This window comes from Cotesia typhae, unplaced genomic scaffold, assembly GCF_013202065.1.
Source record: "Cotesia typhae breed Kobodo isofemale line unplaced genomic scaffold, CoteBio_Ctyphae scaffold_152, whole genome shotgun sequence".
In the NCBI taxonomy this organism is placed as follows: domain Eukaryota; kingdom Metazoa; phylum Arthropoda; class Insecta; order Hymenoptera; family Braconidae; genus Cotesia; species Cotesia typhae.
Window position 1 is genome coordinate 11709634 of NW_027423776.1, and position 17472 is coordinate 11727105.

Genomic DNA, 17472 nt, shown 5'->3' on the forward strand with positions numbered 1-17472 from the left:
AATTTTAGTCAAATTGGGGATTTTAATGAATAATAATGTCTCTGATATTTTGATACTATAATTTATTATCAACAATTTTTTACACTTTGTCATTTAAATATATTGGATTTTTAAGTACATATTGCATTACATCCAACTCATTATTATATTATTATTTTATTTAGTCGTTTAATGTAATTATCTACACAATTGTTTTTTTTTTTTTTTTTTTTTCTCCAATTATTTATTATTAGCAAATCAAAGTAGCTTAGTAACTATTGCCCTGTATAGACCTTTTTAAATTTTATTAGTACTCAGTAGTTATTTTATTTATAGATAATAGTAAAATTGATAAGAAAATGTTTTATAGCATTTGCAGTTTGTTTTTACCTTGACTTACAATTTTAATTGATAATAAACTCTGCACTCGAAAATTCAACACTCACTCAAGTTAAACAATTGTCAAGACTCGGGCTCAGAGAATCTCAAAAATTGTCAACTCAATAAATCATTTATTACTCAATAAGTAAATAAATATTTAATAAACTTAAAAAGTATTTACAGACACTTAATTTTAACTAATTTAATAATAATTTAAATTTTTTAACAATTATAATTTTTTTTTTCTTCATTTTATATAATATCAATAGGTATTTATAGTTATATACAGAAGAGAACGTATCAGATATTTAGAAAAATACGTGACATTATATTTTACGTAAGAACAACAACATTTTTAAAATGCTGTTTGTTTTCTACCAAAGAATCTAAGCTTAATTATAATTATTACTTTAAAAATTATTTTTGAAGCACTTTTTGGCTACATTTTGATCGACTGTTTTTAACTAATTTATTATAATTACAATTAACAATTATAGTACTATAATACTTACGGGAATAAAAGATGCTTTTTGTTTTTGTTTTTTTTTTTTTTTTTTTTTTTTTTTTTTATTTTATTTTATTCTATCACGTCATCAGCAGTACTAATCTCTAGTTATTACATCAAAAACTTCATTACTACGGACAATTATTCAATTTAATTTAGTAAAATTTGTTTTGTTTTAATGTCATAAACGTAAATTTGCTAACAAAATAAACTAAAGTAATAACTTAACTTGTATTTACAAATGTACAGAATGATTTAATAGTAAGTCAAAAGCATTCCTTAGTTATTATTATTATTATTATTATTATTATTATTATTATTATTATTATTATTATTATTATTATTATTATTATTTATTATTGCGCGCAGAATTTCTACACTCGAGACGGAGTATACTTAGATTAGCCAAAGCTTAATTACTTTATATTTTTCTTACTGATGTGTCTACATGGTTACTTTTATTTTGATTTCAAATCCTATCGTTAATTATTTCTGGAATCTGTTTTTGATATGTTTGTTTTAGAAATTCGATTTAAGAGTTTAATAATACATCCGCTAAAGTACTAATATAATAAACAATTGTTAATTATAAACAAAAAAAATATTTAATCTACATAGAATTTATTTTGAGCGAAAAAATATTGCTACTGTTACTTTACTTATCAGTTGATGGATCAAATATTAAGTGTATTTATTATTTTTAATTTGGCAAATTCACACATATATATATATATATATATATATATATATATATATATATATATATATATATATATATTTATATATGTTAATAAAATATGTTGGGTAATCTCGACACAAGCTGGACTCAATCAACCATACGCAGTATCTATTAAATACGTAAAAAATTGTATTTATCTTTATGATTATTTATACTTTCAATCGGATGTTTTTATTTCTGTCTCGAAAAATAAAAATATTTTGTCAATAAAGTGTCAATCAGGAAATTTATTACTATTATTATTATTATTATTATTATTATTATTATTATTATTATTATTATTATTAGTGTACAAAAAGGTGACTACTGACTGATGTTAATAATAATTTAGACCCTCATAAGTTTACGGAAGGCTTTTCGGAATTCCGGATTGAAGACTGTGTAGATCACTGGATTTACAAAGCTATTCATGTATCCCAACCAAGAGGTCACGATGAAAGCTGTAACACCGGGCTGACAATCCATTTTCAGTTTCGAACACAGCGCGTCCATCACATTGCAAGTGAAAAATGGCACCCAGCATATTAAAAAAACTCCTGTCAACACAAAAACATAAAAATATAAAAAAATAATAACTTTAAATAAAATAATAATAATAATGAAATTACCAAGCACAATGGCGAGTGTTTTAGTGGCCTTTCGTTCTTTCTTGACGGAGCTTTTTTCTCGCTTCTTCTTGCTGGCTTTGTTGGCTTTATATATCGTGAATCTGGAGGTGCTGTCACTGGGCTTTTTGTCCTTTTTAACGGCGTCGGTGCCTCCTCCAGCTGTTACGCCGGGCCCGGTTCCGACATTAAGGACACTAGGGTTGCGTTTGAATTGCGCCGGCAAAAGTGACCCAGTGCTCTTGAGTTTCTTGAGTCCTTGCTTGTTGAGACCGTTGGTGGTTTTTTTAATCTGGGTAGCACTCCTAAGAGGCGGAGGCGAGGACGAGGTCGAGGAGGACGGTGCAGAGGTTGTCCTCGGGTTTGGACTCGGGCTCGAATTCACTTCCATTGTGCTGCTCACAGCATCCTCAAGACACAGATTGTTAGAATCGCTCTTGGTTGAATTAGAACTTGTCAAATGTGCCTTAGCAACGACTCTGAAAAAGTAAATATATCAAAGGAATGAATTTTTAATGATTCCTCGACGAGAGGTTCTGCCTGGTGGAGAAAAAAAAAAAAAAAAAAAAAATAAATAAAGACGTGGAAGGAAGGTCGAAAGAATAATATTGTAATTTTATTTATCTTACGCAGCTTCCTCAACGACCGTAGCCATGAAAAATTCACCGCTCTTGTCGTTTGATATGACAACTACCGGGTCAACGGGTGTCTCGTCCTCGTCCTCATTGCTACCGGAGGCTGTATTTGTCGGCTCTTCATGTACCGGCGCCACAAGAGTGGCTGTTCCCAGTGCCGTCTCCGCAAACCTTGCGACAGAATAAACACTGCGTGATTTTAGTTTTATTTAACTACTTTCTATTCTTCGTACTAAATATTATTTAAAAAAAAAAAAAAAAAAAACATCTCAGAAAAATGCATGAGATTAATTAATTTAATAAAACTCACCGTTGGGTGTGTATTACGTTTTCAATTATACTATGTGGTTTGATATCTCGTAAATTAGATTTTTTGTGGGCTTTTGCTTTAGCAGCACGTATTCGAAGTGCCTAAAGCAATTTAAACAATGTAATTAAATAATGTAATACTGTAATTAATATTTATGGGCTTATGTTACCTTGAAAATATTCCAGTACAAGAAAACCATAATAATACAGGGAATATAAAAGCTCGAGAGACTTGAGTAGATAATAAAATCAGAATTGTAAAAAACGCACAAATCTAGCTGACGCTCTGGTGTATTATTTAGGCCGAGAACTATTGGACTACCAATCGCCGCAGATATTGCCCACACCAAAAGTATAGTCATCCATACTCTGGTGCTGTTTTTGTGTTTGGCATATTTTATTGGCTGTGTCACTGCTATATACCTAAATTATAAAAAAAAAAATTAATTATTTCCGTTTATTTATTGATTTATTGATTTTTTATATTTTTTAATAAATTTTTTATTTACCTGTCTATTGATATTGCTACTAAATTAAATATTGAACTTGTGCTGCACGTCACATCCATTGCGATATAAAAATCACAAATAAATGCCGATAATGCCCACGCGCCATTCACCTGAAACAGAAATTAAATAAAATTTGAAATTTATTACCGCAATATAAGAAGAAAAATGAATACTAAATTTTCTTATTTTCTTCTTTTTCTTTTGGTAAACGCAAAATTGCGAATTAGTTATATTTAAAAAAAAAAAGGTGAATAAAATACTTTTTAGTTTGCCCGATGCCAAAAGACTTGAGGATAAAATTCACCGACAGTTAATTTAAAAACAAAATTTGAATTTTATTTCAGCTAAAACTGGAGGAAATGGAGCACGAGAAAATAAAAAGTGGTGTGTATTCTCGAATAAAGAGTAAAGAGTGAAGAGTGAAGAGAAAAAGCTTGAATTTTAATGCCATTAGACATTTCAACGGATTTTTCATTCTCAACTCTCTCAGCCCTGATTTATTCCCGTTACTCGTGTCTTGACTGCCAACGAATAGCTAAATTATACTCACCAGCAGAGAGAATAAAAGTTCCCCAAGCCCCAGAGACGCGATCACCAGCGAGAAGCAACCAAAGACAAGAGACAAACAACACAACTCTCTATTTTCTCTACTCCTCTGCTCCAATTTAGTAGAAAATCTTTTGTTAATTAGACACACTACACCTAATTATCTCATAATCTTCATAACCGTCATCTTGACGTGATAACAATGGCTCGAGTAATTATAAATTATAATCGTACCAAAATAATCCACAAACACTCTAGATTTATATATTATTATTATTATTATTATTATTATTATTAATAAGCAAGAGACTCGAGTGACTAAATTTATAAATTGGTTTTTAAAATTAAAAAAAAAAAAAAAATTCTTGATCGATTATTTTATCGTGTACATTAGGTAGAAGCACAGCAGCTGTAGCATATTATGTATGAAGTAATATGAGTAGTTGTACCAGCAAGTATTGTAAATTTTAGGCATCATTCTCTACCGAACGTGTCACTTTAGGTAACTCAATAACTCCCCACGGGTTTTCGAGTACCAGCGGAGCAAAATCGACACGAAATTGATATAATCACGAAAGTTAAGCCACATAGACGTTGAAAGCTACAATGGTGTTTGCTATTCAGTGTGAATGAGTGAGTATTCACTGTTGAGTGTGCTCTCGGTTCCAAGTCCGGCGGGAGTTTACAGTCAAGACTCACTAACAACAATAACAACTTATCGATCGTAATTCACTCTATATTATGTATAATAATAATAATAATAATAATAATAATAATAATAATAATAATAATAATAATAATAATAATAATAATAATAATAATAATAATAATAATAATAATAATAATAATAATAATAATAATAATAATAATAATAATAATAATAATAATAATAATAATAATAATAATAATAATAATAATAATAATAATAATAATAATAATAATAATAATAATAATAATAATAATAATAATAATAATAATAATGGCCAACTACCCACTGCATGGAAATAACTGAGTTACCACAAGATACCAACTCAGAAGTGCTCCCCACAACCGGTCCTTTTCGGATGAGGACCATTCATCAGGTGGGAGGAGCACGCCGGACCCGATGAATGATGACGACCCTGGCGCCTTAAGGACTTACTTTAAGTGGACGGAGGAACTGAGAGTCGATCTCTTGGTGTGCTACCAACGTAGCGAGCCGGGGGTGAGCGGTTATATGGCCCGGATGCACACTCTTTGGAGTGATATGCATCCGGAGCTAGCGCATTTTACGCCCAAACACCTGCGTAATTATGCCGCTCATCTTCGGCGAAATAGAAGATCGCTTGTGCCGGACAGAAGGCAGTCTAATAGACTTTCCTTTCCGGCGCAACTACACCAAGAGCGACGCCGTTCCTCCTTGGACAACAACAATCCCTTTGTAGGACGGCAAGTAAGTATATCTAAAAAGATAACTTACTCCCAACAACAGCTTGACGCGGTAAACGAAGATCTCCGTGCAAACATCCTGGAGGATTCCACCCTGCTCACTGTGAGCCAGGTTGTGTATGGTGCAGCAGTTTCGGCTTTTCCGAGAGAGAGACAATGTCTCTCGATCGAGGCAAGGTTGAAACAGCGCATCTCACAACTTGGCTTGAAAATTGACATGTCCGGAAACAGGTCTCCCGCATTCAGTGTGTGATTGAGTACGACACAACTCAAACACCATACACGCCCCGAATTCGGCGCATTGCTGCTGAACTTCGGTGGCGTCATCACACACTGAACAAGAGTACTCTTCATGTCATCAAGGAAGAGTCTCTTAATAAATTGCGGGCTCTAGTGGCTGCTAAAAAGTCATTAGAGAAAAGGCTGAAGCGGTTGGTCGACAACTCGTTGTTTCGATCCAGCCCTTCACGGTTTCTGACACCAAAGACCGATGTTACCGGGAATTATCCAACACCTGAGCGGGTGGAAGCTTTTGGACTGAGTTGTATGGAGATCAACCAAACGTGAACGCCAACACTCCAGCTCTGCACGACTTCAAAGTATTCTGTCGGGAACACCGTCGACAGAATGCTGATGAAGAGAGCCCTGCAGTCAGTGTGGATGAAGTTCGTTCAGCTCTAAATGGCAGCAAAAATTGGGCTGCCCCGGGACCAGACGGCATTAATGTCTTTTGGTGGAAGAAGTTTACTTCTACCCACCTCCATCTGGCCCGCATATTTACATCATACATTAGAGCTGACGATCCGATTCCGGACTGGCTTGTAGAAGGGCGAACCGTACTGATACCTAAAAAAGGTGACTTGTCTGACCCTAAGAATTTCAGGCCTATCACCTGCTTGAATGCGGTTTATAAAATTTTTACAAAAATTTTAAATAACCGTATCTTGCAGCAGATAGAGCCTGTATGGCAACAGATATATGAACAACGTGGCAGTAAAAGAGGCCTGTCAGGTTGCAAGGAGAACCTGATAGTGGATCGATGCGTCTTACAAGATGCGATCTACTATCAACGCAACCTGTCAATGGCTTGGATTGACTATCGCAAGGCATTTGACTCAACTCCACATGAGTTGATTTTATATCTACTCAAATGCCTGTGAGTCAATCCCGAAATAGTGGAATGCATTCGGCGTACAATGCAGCTCTGGCGAACGCGATTTCACATTGGAAGTGGAAACGCATTGCACGTAACCGGAGTTGTAGAGTACAAACGAGGGGTCTTCCAAGGCGATTCCTTGAGCCCTCTGCTGTTTTGCATTTCACTGCTGCCTATATCTGTTGCTCTCCGTAAAACTCATGGGTACTCTGTGGGGCCTCCGGGTGATCGAAACTATTCGATTACCCATCTGCTTTACATGGATGATCTGAAGTTGTATAGCGCTGATAAAGATCATCTACAAGCGGCCCTCAACATCGTAGCAGAGTACACACGAGATGTCGGAATGTCTTTTGGGTTGGACAAGTGTGCGGTCGTACATCTGGCGAGGGGTAAGTGCTCTGATACTGGTGATGATGTCGAATTAGTGGATGGGAGCGTCTTAAGCCAATTAGACGCCGGGGAGTTGTATAGATATCTAGGAATGGAAGAGCACCGCATGCATGCGGTCTCTGAAGTCCGAACAACTCTCAAGAGCGAGTATGTTAGGAGACTCCGGAAAATTTGGTCCTCCGAACTTTCCGGCAAAAACAAAGTCTCAGCTACTAACATGCTCGCTGTCCCAGTCTTACTATACTCTTTCGGTGTCCTGAAATGGACCCGAAAGGATTTACGAGATCTCGACATCAAAACCCGTAAGATCATTAATATGAATCGGAGCATGCACCCCAATTCATCAGTCGCCAGATTATACCTCTCCCGGTCCATCGGTGGGAGAGGTTTGCAGAGTTTGGAGCGGCTTCACGACCGTTTGGTCCTGGGTTTAACTCACGAAGTTGTCAATTTCACTGCAGACGAGGATGACTTTCTTATGCAAATTGTACATAAACATGAAAATGCGCATAAGGGGTCATTCTTGTATAAGGCAGCAATATATGCGGCAAGAACCCTTGGTCTTGGAGAAATAAACGCTCTTATGGAACTCCGAAAGGAGGAATTTAAGAGCGTCATCAGGAACGCCGAGGAAAAACTACTCCTTGGCGAACTGATGGACAAGTCCATGCACAGCGTGTTCTTTAAACACGTGCGTGATCATGGCTTGTCCATCCAGCTGACGTTTTCCTTCTTAAAGTCAGCGGGCCTGATGTCCGAGACTGAAGGGTTCATATTTGCCTGCCAAGATGGTGTCATTAACACTCTTGAGTACCGTAGCAAGGTGCTCCAGGTGCAGCTTCCGGACACGTCCTGTAGGAGGTGTAGACAACATCCGGAGACGCTTATGCACCTTTTGTCGGCATGTCCAGTGCTGGCGAGAGGTGCATATATCCAGCGTCACAATGCTGCCCTGAGAGTACTGTACTACTATCTTCGTCATTGCTACGGTATTGACGTGACACCAGTGCTGCCTTATTTGCCAGGAGATATTCCCCAGGTTGTTGAGAATGACAGTTGCAAAATTTATTGGAACATGCCATTTGCAACAACCCGGCGGATAGATCACAACAAACCTGATATTGTGCTCTTCGACAAGGCCACTCGTGACATTTATGTCATTGAGTTCTCGGCCCCGGCTGAATACAACATCTCAGCCAAAGAAGAGCACAAAAGACAAATATATCAGGATCTCCTGTTTGAAATTGGCAAACTTTACCCAGGTTACCGTGTCAAGCTTGTCGTCCTGATTGTTGGCGTCCTAGGAGGGATGAAACAGTCTTTTGTATCCTCACTTGCCAAAGTTCCAGCTTGCTCATCAAAAGCTGAGTTCTTGGCAGTTAGGATGCAGAAGGCTGTTTTACTTGGTTCTCTCCGTCTCTTAAGGGAAATGACTTTGGCCTGCTGTGATCACTAACCGCCTTGTTGTGCGGAGTGGTCCAGCAGTAACGGATGGAGCTCAGGCTGGGCCCTCGGAGAATCGGACTCCGGGGATAACCCCCCTGAGCATTTAATAACAAAATAATAATAATAATAATAATAATAATAATAGGAATTCTCAAAAAATATCCCCCGAGCTTTTTTTTTTTTTTTTTAAGTTAATTCCATTTCCGCGGCGATCGCGACAACAGGTTATTCCCCGAAGAAAACACCGATAGCATCACTCCTAGGAGTTACCTTCTTTTTAAATTCAATTGAAAGTTAATGAAACAAAGTTTAACATTCTCTCAGAAAAAAAAAAAAAAAAAAAAAAAAATAAGAGAGTTTTGAAACAAAAATAAATCAAGTTATTCTACATGTATGTGTCGAGAAAAATATATTAAGATAATAGAGTTAGTGGTTAATGACAAGAACAGACAGCTAGCTATTTCTATAAATACTTTATTGAAATAGATTGAAAAGGTTTGTCTTCATTCGGTTGTTTTTTTATGATTGAAAATCCCTCATTAATTTCTATTCTTTTGACCATCAGGTCGGATTTTTGCGGTACAGTTCAGCAATATACGGGCAGAGAAAATAAAAAAAAACAATAATGGCTCTTTGGGAAGGGCCTTAAGTGAAAATAAATAAAAAATAACGAGAAGGAAGGACCAGACGGAAAGGAAAGTTCGTTAGGTTGTCAAAGATAGACGAGCCGTGACGATGCATCACCGAGATTGGTGGATGCACTTAACCAAGCTGGTACTACCATCCTCAAAGTATCGACAACTTTTTAAGTTAAGAATGCCACTCGACTTGCTCGTCAACTCGTGTTTTATCTTTTTCTTTTCTTGGTGCCTTGTTACTCGTGTCGCCGGTGGTGAAGATGGTGACACTGTTAAAGTTCTCCCGGTCATGATTTAATGTTTCCTTTACTAAAATTATTTTTATTATCCAACCCGACAGCTTAAATTAAATATATCTAAAGAGTGATTTATTTAAATTTAACAAAAATTGAGTATTAATAGAGATGGTTATGACTGATAAGCATTATTAGATATTGAGTACGTGCTTTAGATGCTGAAATAGCTAATCTCAGTGTAAAAGTTTTTACTTGTATGAGTTTAATAACTGAAATATACTGCGAGAGGGGAGAGGGTGGTGTTAAGTAGACGCGCTAATGGACTTGAGACACTTTAATGTTGAAAACGCATGAAACTAATTATCGGGTAAAATCAGATTGTGCTGGAACACTTGATATATATATATATATATATATATATATATATATATATATATATATATATATATATATATATATATATATATATATATATATAGGTAAAAGTATGTGTCTATGTGTATGGTATTAATTTAGTCACGTCCAAGTTAAGTGACCTAATGAATTTACGAACACGTTTCTAGTAAAAAAAATTAAATATTAAAAAATAACAGTGATTATTTTTATGGGAGAATAAATTATATGAAAAATGAATTTTTGAGTGACTAATTTTGTTAGTTATTTATTGATCGGGGATGATGAGGGGATTAAAATGTGACTGGCGATGGTTTTACAAATGATTGTAATACCCGTCGGGTGGGTTAAACGAAAATACAATCGGCAGATAAATTCGTGAGCAGAAACACGTTCGTGCTAAATTTCCCGTGGGAATGTCTGATGCGCGCTGTATCGTCAATAGCTGTTTCAACGGTAATCGGACAGACAGTGTGTAACATATTGTTTTAAAATAACCCATCTATCGAACAAGTCAACGTTAAATCCTTTTTTAATTTTTTTTTTTTTTAATTTCTTATTTTTTATTTATTTGTTCTGGCGGGTCAAAAACTAAAACCAGAACCAAAGTTATTAGTTCGTGCATCATGATCAAAGATACATCACTATCAAAAAGTAATAACCATTTTTTCATTCAACCGGAATACCGATCGGTGATATATACTTGAACGAAGCATTAAATATTATTTTTATTGGTAGGTGATATCGGAGCATTACAAAATCGATTGCGTGCAATACCGAAAGGAAATGACGACCAGAAGATTGGATTACTGTTCCAATTTTGTGGATTTTCCGTTTCTAGGTGCATTCCTTTTTCCCCTTTCCTCTTTTTTTTTTTTTTTTTTTTTTTTTTATTCTTTACGACAGTCTTATTGCTGTCCAAGATCCTCGATATTTCACAGACATCCTAGATAAAAGAATCTAATATAATTTACTGATGATGAAACAATTTTATTTAAAACCATCAATCAACAAAATAGAAGAAACTTTTTTCGGGTTGAGTAAAGCCATGTAGGGCTACAGAGGGCCAAACAGGGCCAAATAGGGCCAGTGTGCAATGTCGCTCCAAATCATCAGTAGACTCTAGTGGATCTTGTCTCTGTTCTGACATAAGACAACGAGGAACAGTGTAGAGTAAATCTCTGGGAGGAGCTTTCCCAAACAGAAGACCCGTTACGTATCGTGGAGATAGAACACGTCGACGCCGGAAGCGAACGCTCGTTTCAAACACGTACATCGGATTTTCGTGCATCGTGATCGGATTAGATTCGCCACTGCCGCTACCGCTCTATCCCTGTTCTCTGTTATGTCTGTTCTATAAAGCATCCCCTTCACTTCTTCACTTCCCTCTTGATCCCCACTGTTCGCTGCTTTATCCGCCGCCATCTACAACTAAACTAACTTTGTCAACAACTTCCGCCAAACTATTCATGTCTTGACATATACTCTAGAATTTTATTGGTCAACAATTATTTAACCACATTTTTACATTTTTTTTTTTTTTTTTTTTTTTCCATTAAAAAAATAATTATAATTGACTAAACTAATCGTTTTAGTACTGATCCTCTGACGTGAATAAATATACATGAGACAATATTAACAACTATAAAAATAATGAGTATAATTTTGGGTGGATTTAAGAAAAGAAGGAAGGAAGGAAGGAAGGAAAAATTTGTCGGAAAGTTAGTTGGGTGCGTAACATTGCTTACATTCTTTTACATTTGTGTAGATTGCTCTATTGCTATATTGTGACGTTAATGTATTCAATTCTGAAAAGCATTCTCGGAAACATTTTATCCGTTATTTTATATTCCCCCTTCTCTTAATGTCTTGAGCGGGCCCTCTGTCACTATCAGCCCTCTTTTCTTTCATCACCCTATATAATTTTGTTGATTTGATTCTTTTTTACTGAGAAGAGTATCAAGATTCCAAGACTCCACGACTCCAAGACTCCAAGACTCCAAGACTACCCTTAACATTTATCACAGCTTGTCGAATGTTTCAGGCTCCGGCTCTAATCTTACTTTATTAACTTTTTTCAGAGAACCAGAGAAAAATCCTCGGCTACTTAACTTCCGATCAGGATAGTTATTGCTTTTTTCTTTTTTCTTCTTTACTTTTTTATTTTATATTTATACTCAACTGCTAAAAAATTAAATTAAAAGAATAATTAATTGCTCAGCTGAAACTTGAGAAAATATTTGTTTTTTTTTTTTTTTATCTCCAAGACTCAAAAAAAAATATATATATATATATATATATATATATATATATATATATATATATATATATATATATATATATAGAGTCTCAAGATCTAAAGATATTCAAGTGTATGTATATATATTGATGATTTTGTCAAATTTATGGTCCCTACTGATAATAAAAAATATATAAAAAAAAAATAATCTCATTATAGAGGTATTTTACGCCGACAAGTTGCCAGAAAATAGTGTGTACTCTCATACGCTCCACGTGTTCCATCTAATAAATTGCTAAATTATGCATTGAATATAAATTTAACTCAATTTAACTGCCACTCATACCCACACAACTCATCTATTTGTTACAATATTAATTTTTTATATGTTTACCGTTTATAATTTATAGATATTATTAATTAAATATCCCGTACACTCGCCTGTTTAATTATTTATTATTACACAATTAATTAATTAATTTTAATATTTATTACCCAGCCATCTGCCGTTTCATTATTTATTGGTCAGTTAATTAAATCATTTTTGTTTATTTACAGCTAACGAAATTCAGGAAAAAATTTAGTTTTATTTTCAAAAATAAAAGTTCTGATTCAACTCTGATTTAGAATACGATAAATATATATGAGGAAAAATTTGATTTTCTTTAGAAATACATAAAATAAATTTTTCTACAATCTGAATACTTTAGGAGTAATTTTATTTCGGAATAAAAGAAAAAAAAAAGAAAGGAAAAGAAAAAGGAAAAGAAGCCTGTGCTTGAAAACCGTAACTAGAAAAAGTTTAAAAGTATAAAAATCTTAAAAATTTATTACACCAATAATATATCAAGCTATAAAAATATAGGTTACATAAAAAATGAAAATTACGAGTGTGGGGATAGAGAGTGAGTATACATCGTAATTTTAAAAATCTCCAGTGACTATATAATATTACGGGAGCCATCGTGTATGCGTACAAGTGAGAGCTAGGACTTTAATCCATAAAAAAAAAAAAAAAAAAAAAAAAAAAAAAACACTCGACTTGGTCGTCTTCTTCTTATTCTTCTTTTTCTGCACACTTATATATGTAAGTCATAAACATATATTTTTTACTCAGCAGTGTCGGAAAAAATTCATGGCTTATTAAATTCTCTCTCCTCAGTAATAATAATAATAATAATAATAATAATAATAATAATAATAATAATAATAATAATAATAATAATAATAATAATAATAATAATAATAATAATAATAATAATAATAATAATAATAATAATAATAATAATAATAATAATAATAATAATAATAAACATTCTCCTTCTTGAAGTCAGCTGGCCTGATGTCCGAGACCGAAGGGATTATATTTGCTTGCCAAGATGGTGTTATCAACACTCTCGAATACCGTAGCAAGGTGCTCCAGGCGCAGCTTCCGGACACGTCCTGTCGGACGTGTAAACAACATCCAGAGACGCTGATGCACCTTTTGTCGGCATGTCCTGTGCTGGCAAGAGGTGCCTACATACAGCGTCACAATGCTGCCCTGCGAGTACTCTATTATCATCTCAGATATAGCTACGGTATCGATGAGACACCAGTGCTGCCTTATCTGCCAGGAGATATTCCGCAGGTTGTTGAGAATGACAGTTCCAAAATTTATTGGAACATACCATTCGCAACAACCCGGCGGATTGACCACAACAAACCTGATATTGTGCTCTTCGACAAGGCTACTCGTGACATTTATGTCATTGAGTTTTCGGCCCCAACCGAATACAATATCTCGGCCAAAGAAGAGCACAAACACCAGATATATCAGGATCTCCTGTTTGAAATTGGCAAACTCTACCCAGGTTACCGTGTCAAGCTCGTCGTTTTGATTGTCGGCGTCCTTGGAGGGATGAAACAGTCTTTTGTGTCTTCACTTGCGAAGATACCGGCTTGCAGTTCAGCAGCCGTGTCTCTAGCAGTGCGGATGCAAAAGGCTGTCATTTTGGGATCCCTGCGTCTACTTGGGCAAATGAATTTGGCCTGCTGCACTCACTAACCGCCTTGTTGTGCGGAGTGGTGCAGCAGTAATGGATGGCGCTCAGGCTGGGCCCTCGGAGAGTCGGACTCCGGGGAAAACCCCCCTGAGCAATTAATAACAAATAATAATAATAATAATAATAATAATAATAATAATAATAATAATAATAATAATAATAATAATAATAATAATAATAATGTATTTATAGATAGAGAAAACATTAGAGTAGTAGTAGTGGTATAAGTAGTATAAGCGAGTAGTAGAGATCGATGTTAAACAGAGCTCTACTCTACACTGATAGCTCGTGGCAATATTAAACCGATTGGACAAAGGTACAGAGCAATTATCAACTTTGATAAGTCGTTACCGCATAAGACTTTACCCGTACTATCGGTTCGGTATTTGAGAGCTGGCTTACTGCACCAGTGGAATGAGAGAATGAGGATGTCACACGTACAAAAGTGAGTGTCACCCTTATATATGTCTTCTATATCTGTAGTTTAACAAACTGTGAACTAGATTGTCGTGCCAAACAAGAGGCCAGATAGATAATCCGACAAGGAATAAGTACGAGCTGTAAACCAGTATGTGGTTGGGTCCTTCAGTTGAGAAGAGCTCACCACTAATATAACTACACTACACTCGACTACACTGGTCTACTCTACGCCGGATGTTCTTCTGTAAAAGTAAACCCTAAAGAGGAGAGAGAGAGAGAGAGAGAGAAGAACTTTGGTGAAAACGACCGGAATATGACCGAAGTATTCAAGTAAAGAGAAACTAGAACTTTTGAGTCGATGGGTTGTTGGGTTGCTTGCTACCCGGATGGATCCCAATTATCGAACTTGTATCCTCGAATTTCAGTGCCAACAACTGCTCTGGTTTAACCATCTCTGTTTCTAATACTTATTGCAGCAACATCCCACTTTTACGAGTTAACCACCTACACACACACACACACACACACACACACACACACACACACACACACACACACACGCGCGCGCGCGCGCGCGCGTAGAAATTTACAAATTCAAAGGCCAGATGACTCTTTGCCACTCTGGTGGTACAAATTACACATGAGGTTAGTTGGAGAAACTCTAAATGACAATCATTAAATGCTCCTTTTGACCTTTATTATATCTATATATTATAAATCTTTTGTGAGGTTAAAACGCAGAATAAATAATAAAATAGTAAAAGTTTGATTCTTAAACTCGGTGACTTTTAGCTTTGAGTGGATCACCGTTACGTGTACATACTCGAATGCATAGAGGTCACCGCTGTGAAAGACACTAATCCGATTAGCCTGATCGACGGATGCTCAAGAATAGATAGAAGCCCCATCGTTCCATCGTTCCATCGTACCATCGTCCCATCGTCTGATCGTCTGATCATCTGGCTGCCGGCAACAGACTCTACCTAAAGAAATAAATAGAAAGTAAAAGAATGATCGAACTAAAGGTATCGAATAGATAAAACAAAATAAAAAAATAAAAAAAACAAAATATATATATATATATATATATATATATATATATATATATATATGTATATATATATATATAGATATAAGGAAAAAGGAAACAACTAGCGACGTTTCTCAGCAAAGATATCTCCCCTTAAATTTAGTAGTAAGGTGACGGTTCATTTCTTTTATTTTCTTAAGATTTTATCCTCTCAATATCCACTACATTTTATTTTTTTTATTTTGATCTACCTTTTACTGCTACCACTCGATACTGCTGATCATCCGGGAATTCAATGCTCTCATTCAATCAAACGACGATAAAAGATTTTTATATATACTTAACTTTCTATTGTCATTTTTAATTGATTGCCTTAATTATTGTCTATTGTCAGGTACTACCACTATGTTATTATATTATATATATTTTATATTTTATCCTGATATTGAATTTTTATTTGGTTAATAGTATCATGCAAAGAGGATAATAAATATAAAAGAGCCTTAAATAGATGAATCGAGTTCAATAAATTTATTTTAGTGGTTTCTTCGCATCACTAATATTATCTAAGATCTTTAAAAGGCCGATGAGGTTATAAGAATAGAATCGAAACAGTCGGCGGAATTTAAAGTGGGAAATTAAAACTTTTCCAAATATATACTACCAACTGAACAGATGATGGCTACGGCTACAGCTACGGCTACGGCCGTTCTATGCCGGGGTAAATGCCGATGTGGATGTGGACGAAATCGTCTTTATGCCATTGAGCCAAAGTTCGTGACTTGAATAGCTTTTTTATGATAATCTACCTATCCACTGTATATATAATACAAGAGTTTACAATTTGGTCTACTGTTTTGTTTTGTTTTGCACAATTCACTATAAAAGCCTCTAGAAAACAATTCTGGTAATCAAGTAAACGTGCGGTATGCCTCTATAGCTTTATAGCGTCATAGCGTTATAGCTTTATAGCTTTATAGCTTTATAGCTTTATAGTCATGTAGCCTTATTGCTCACTGGACACCCTCAGAAATCGTCTATACTAATATTATACCTCACATATACAAAACAGTTATATCGAATTTCCAGACTACGGTATGCTACCTTTATTCGATGCTTTAAATTAACTGTCGATATTTAAAAAAACCACTGGGTTTATCGTTACTGTCGTTGCTATAATTGCTATTGTTTCTGAATTTAATTGTCTAGATAATCGAACCGCTTATCCCAAAGTTTAATTGCCGTTAAGTTAATATTTTTTTCTTTCTTCGTAATACGTATGGGGTGAAACAAATGATTAAGTGAATTTATTTAATTGGAGCAGTTGCGATTGAAAAAATTAATCGGTGAGCGTCGACAATAAACACCCAAATCGGGATGAAAAAGTTAAATATGTATAAAAAGTTTTATTTGTTAAATTTGAGTAGAGTTAAAACTGGAAGCTCGTTGCTTGTTGCTCGGGGCTCGAGGCTCGGGGCTCGGGGCTCGGGGACGATCGTACAGAGAGAGAGAGAGAGAGAGAGAGAGAGAAAAAAAGCAACTACGAATTTTACCAAAGTTATATTGTTGAAAATACTTTTATTTGTATCTATCTCTTTGTATTCGGTGTATTCGGTATATTCATTTAACTTTCTCTCTATACACACCAGCCAGTTTTTTTTTTTTTTTTTTTTTATATATATTTGGTTATGTACGCGTAGGGGGTGAAAGTGAGCCTCGATTCTCGATTTACTCACTAGAGAGAAAGAGAAAAAGATAGAACAAAGTTTTTATAATTTAATCATGTTTGTTTTCTCTCAGCTAAACCTCTTCTGGATTTTCACATCAAACGGCTTAATTA

General features: G+C 35.0%; 1 protein-coding gene across 2 annotated transcripts in view; it reads right to left on the minus strand.

Moving 5' to 3' along the window:
• Nucleotides 1-1668: 1668 nt before the first annotated feature.
• Dop2r (dopamine D2-like receptor) overlaps nucleotides 1669-17472 on the minus strand; it is a 69512-nt gene continuing 53708 nt past the window's right edge. Inside the window, exons 3-8 of one of the 2 annotated variants that reach the window (XM_074255900.1) lie at nucleotides 3663-3772; nucleotides 3324-3576; nucleotides 3155-3255; nucleotides 2839-3015; nucleotides 2213-2688; nucleotides 1669-2140 (exon numbers count right to left, since the gene is read on the minus strand). In XM_074255900.1, coding sequence (XP_074112001.1) covers nucleotides 1932-2140; nucleotides 2213-2688; nucleotides 2839-3015; nucleotides 3155-3255; nucleotides 3324-3576; nucleotides 3663-3772 — 1326 coding nt within the window. In that variant the 3' untranslated portion in view covers nucleotides 1669-1931. Of the gene's footprint in view, nucleotides 2141-2212; nucleotides 2689-2838; nucleotides 3034-3154; nucleotides 3256-3323; nucleotides 3577-3662; nucleotides 3773-17472 lie in introns of both variants that reach the window. The other variant, XM_074255899.1, reaches the window with a different exon arrangement.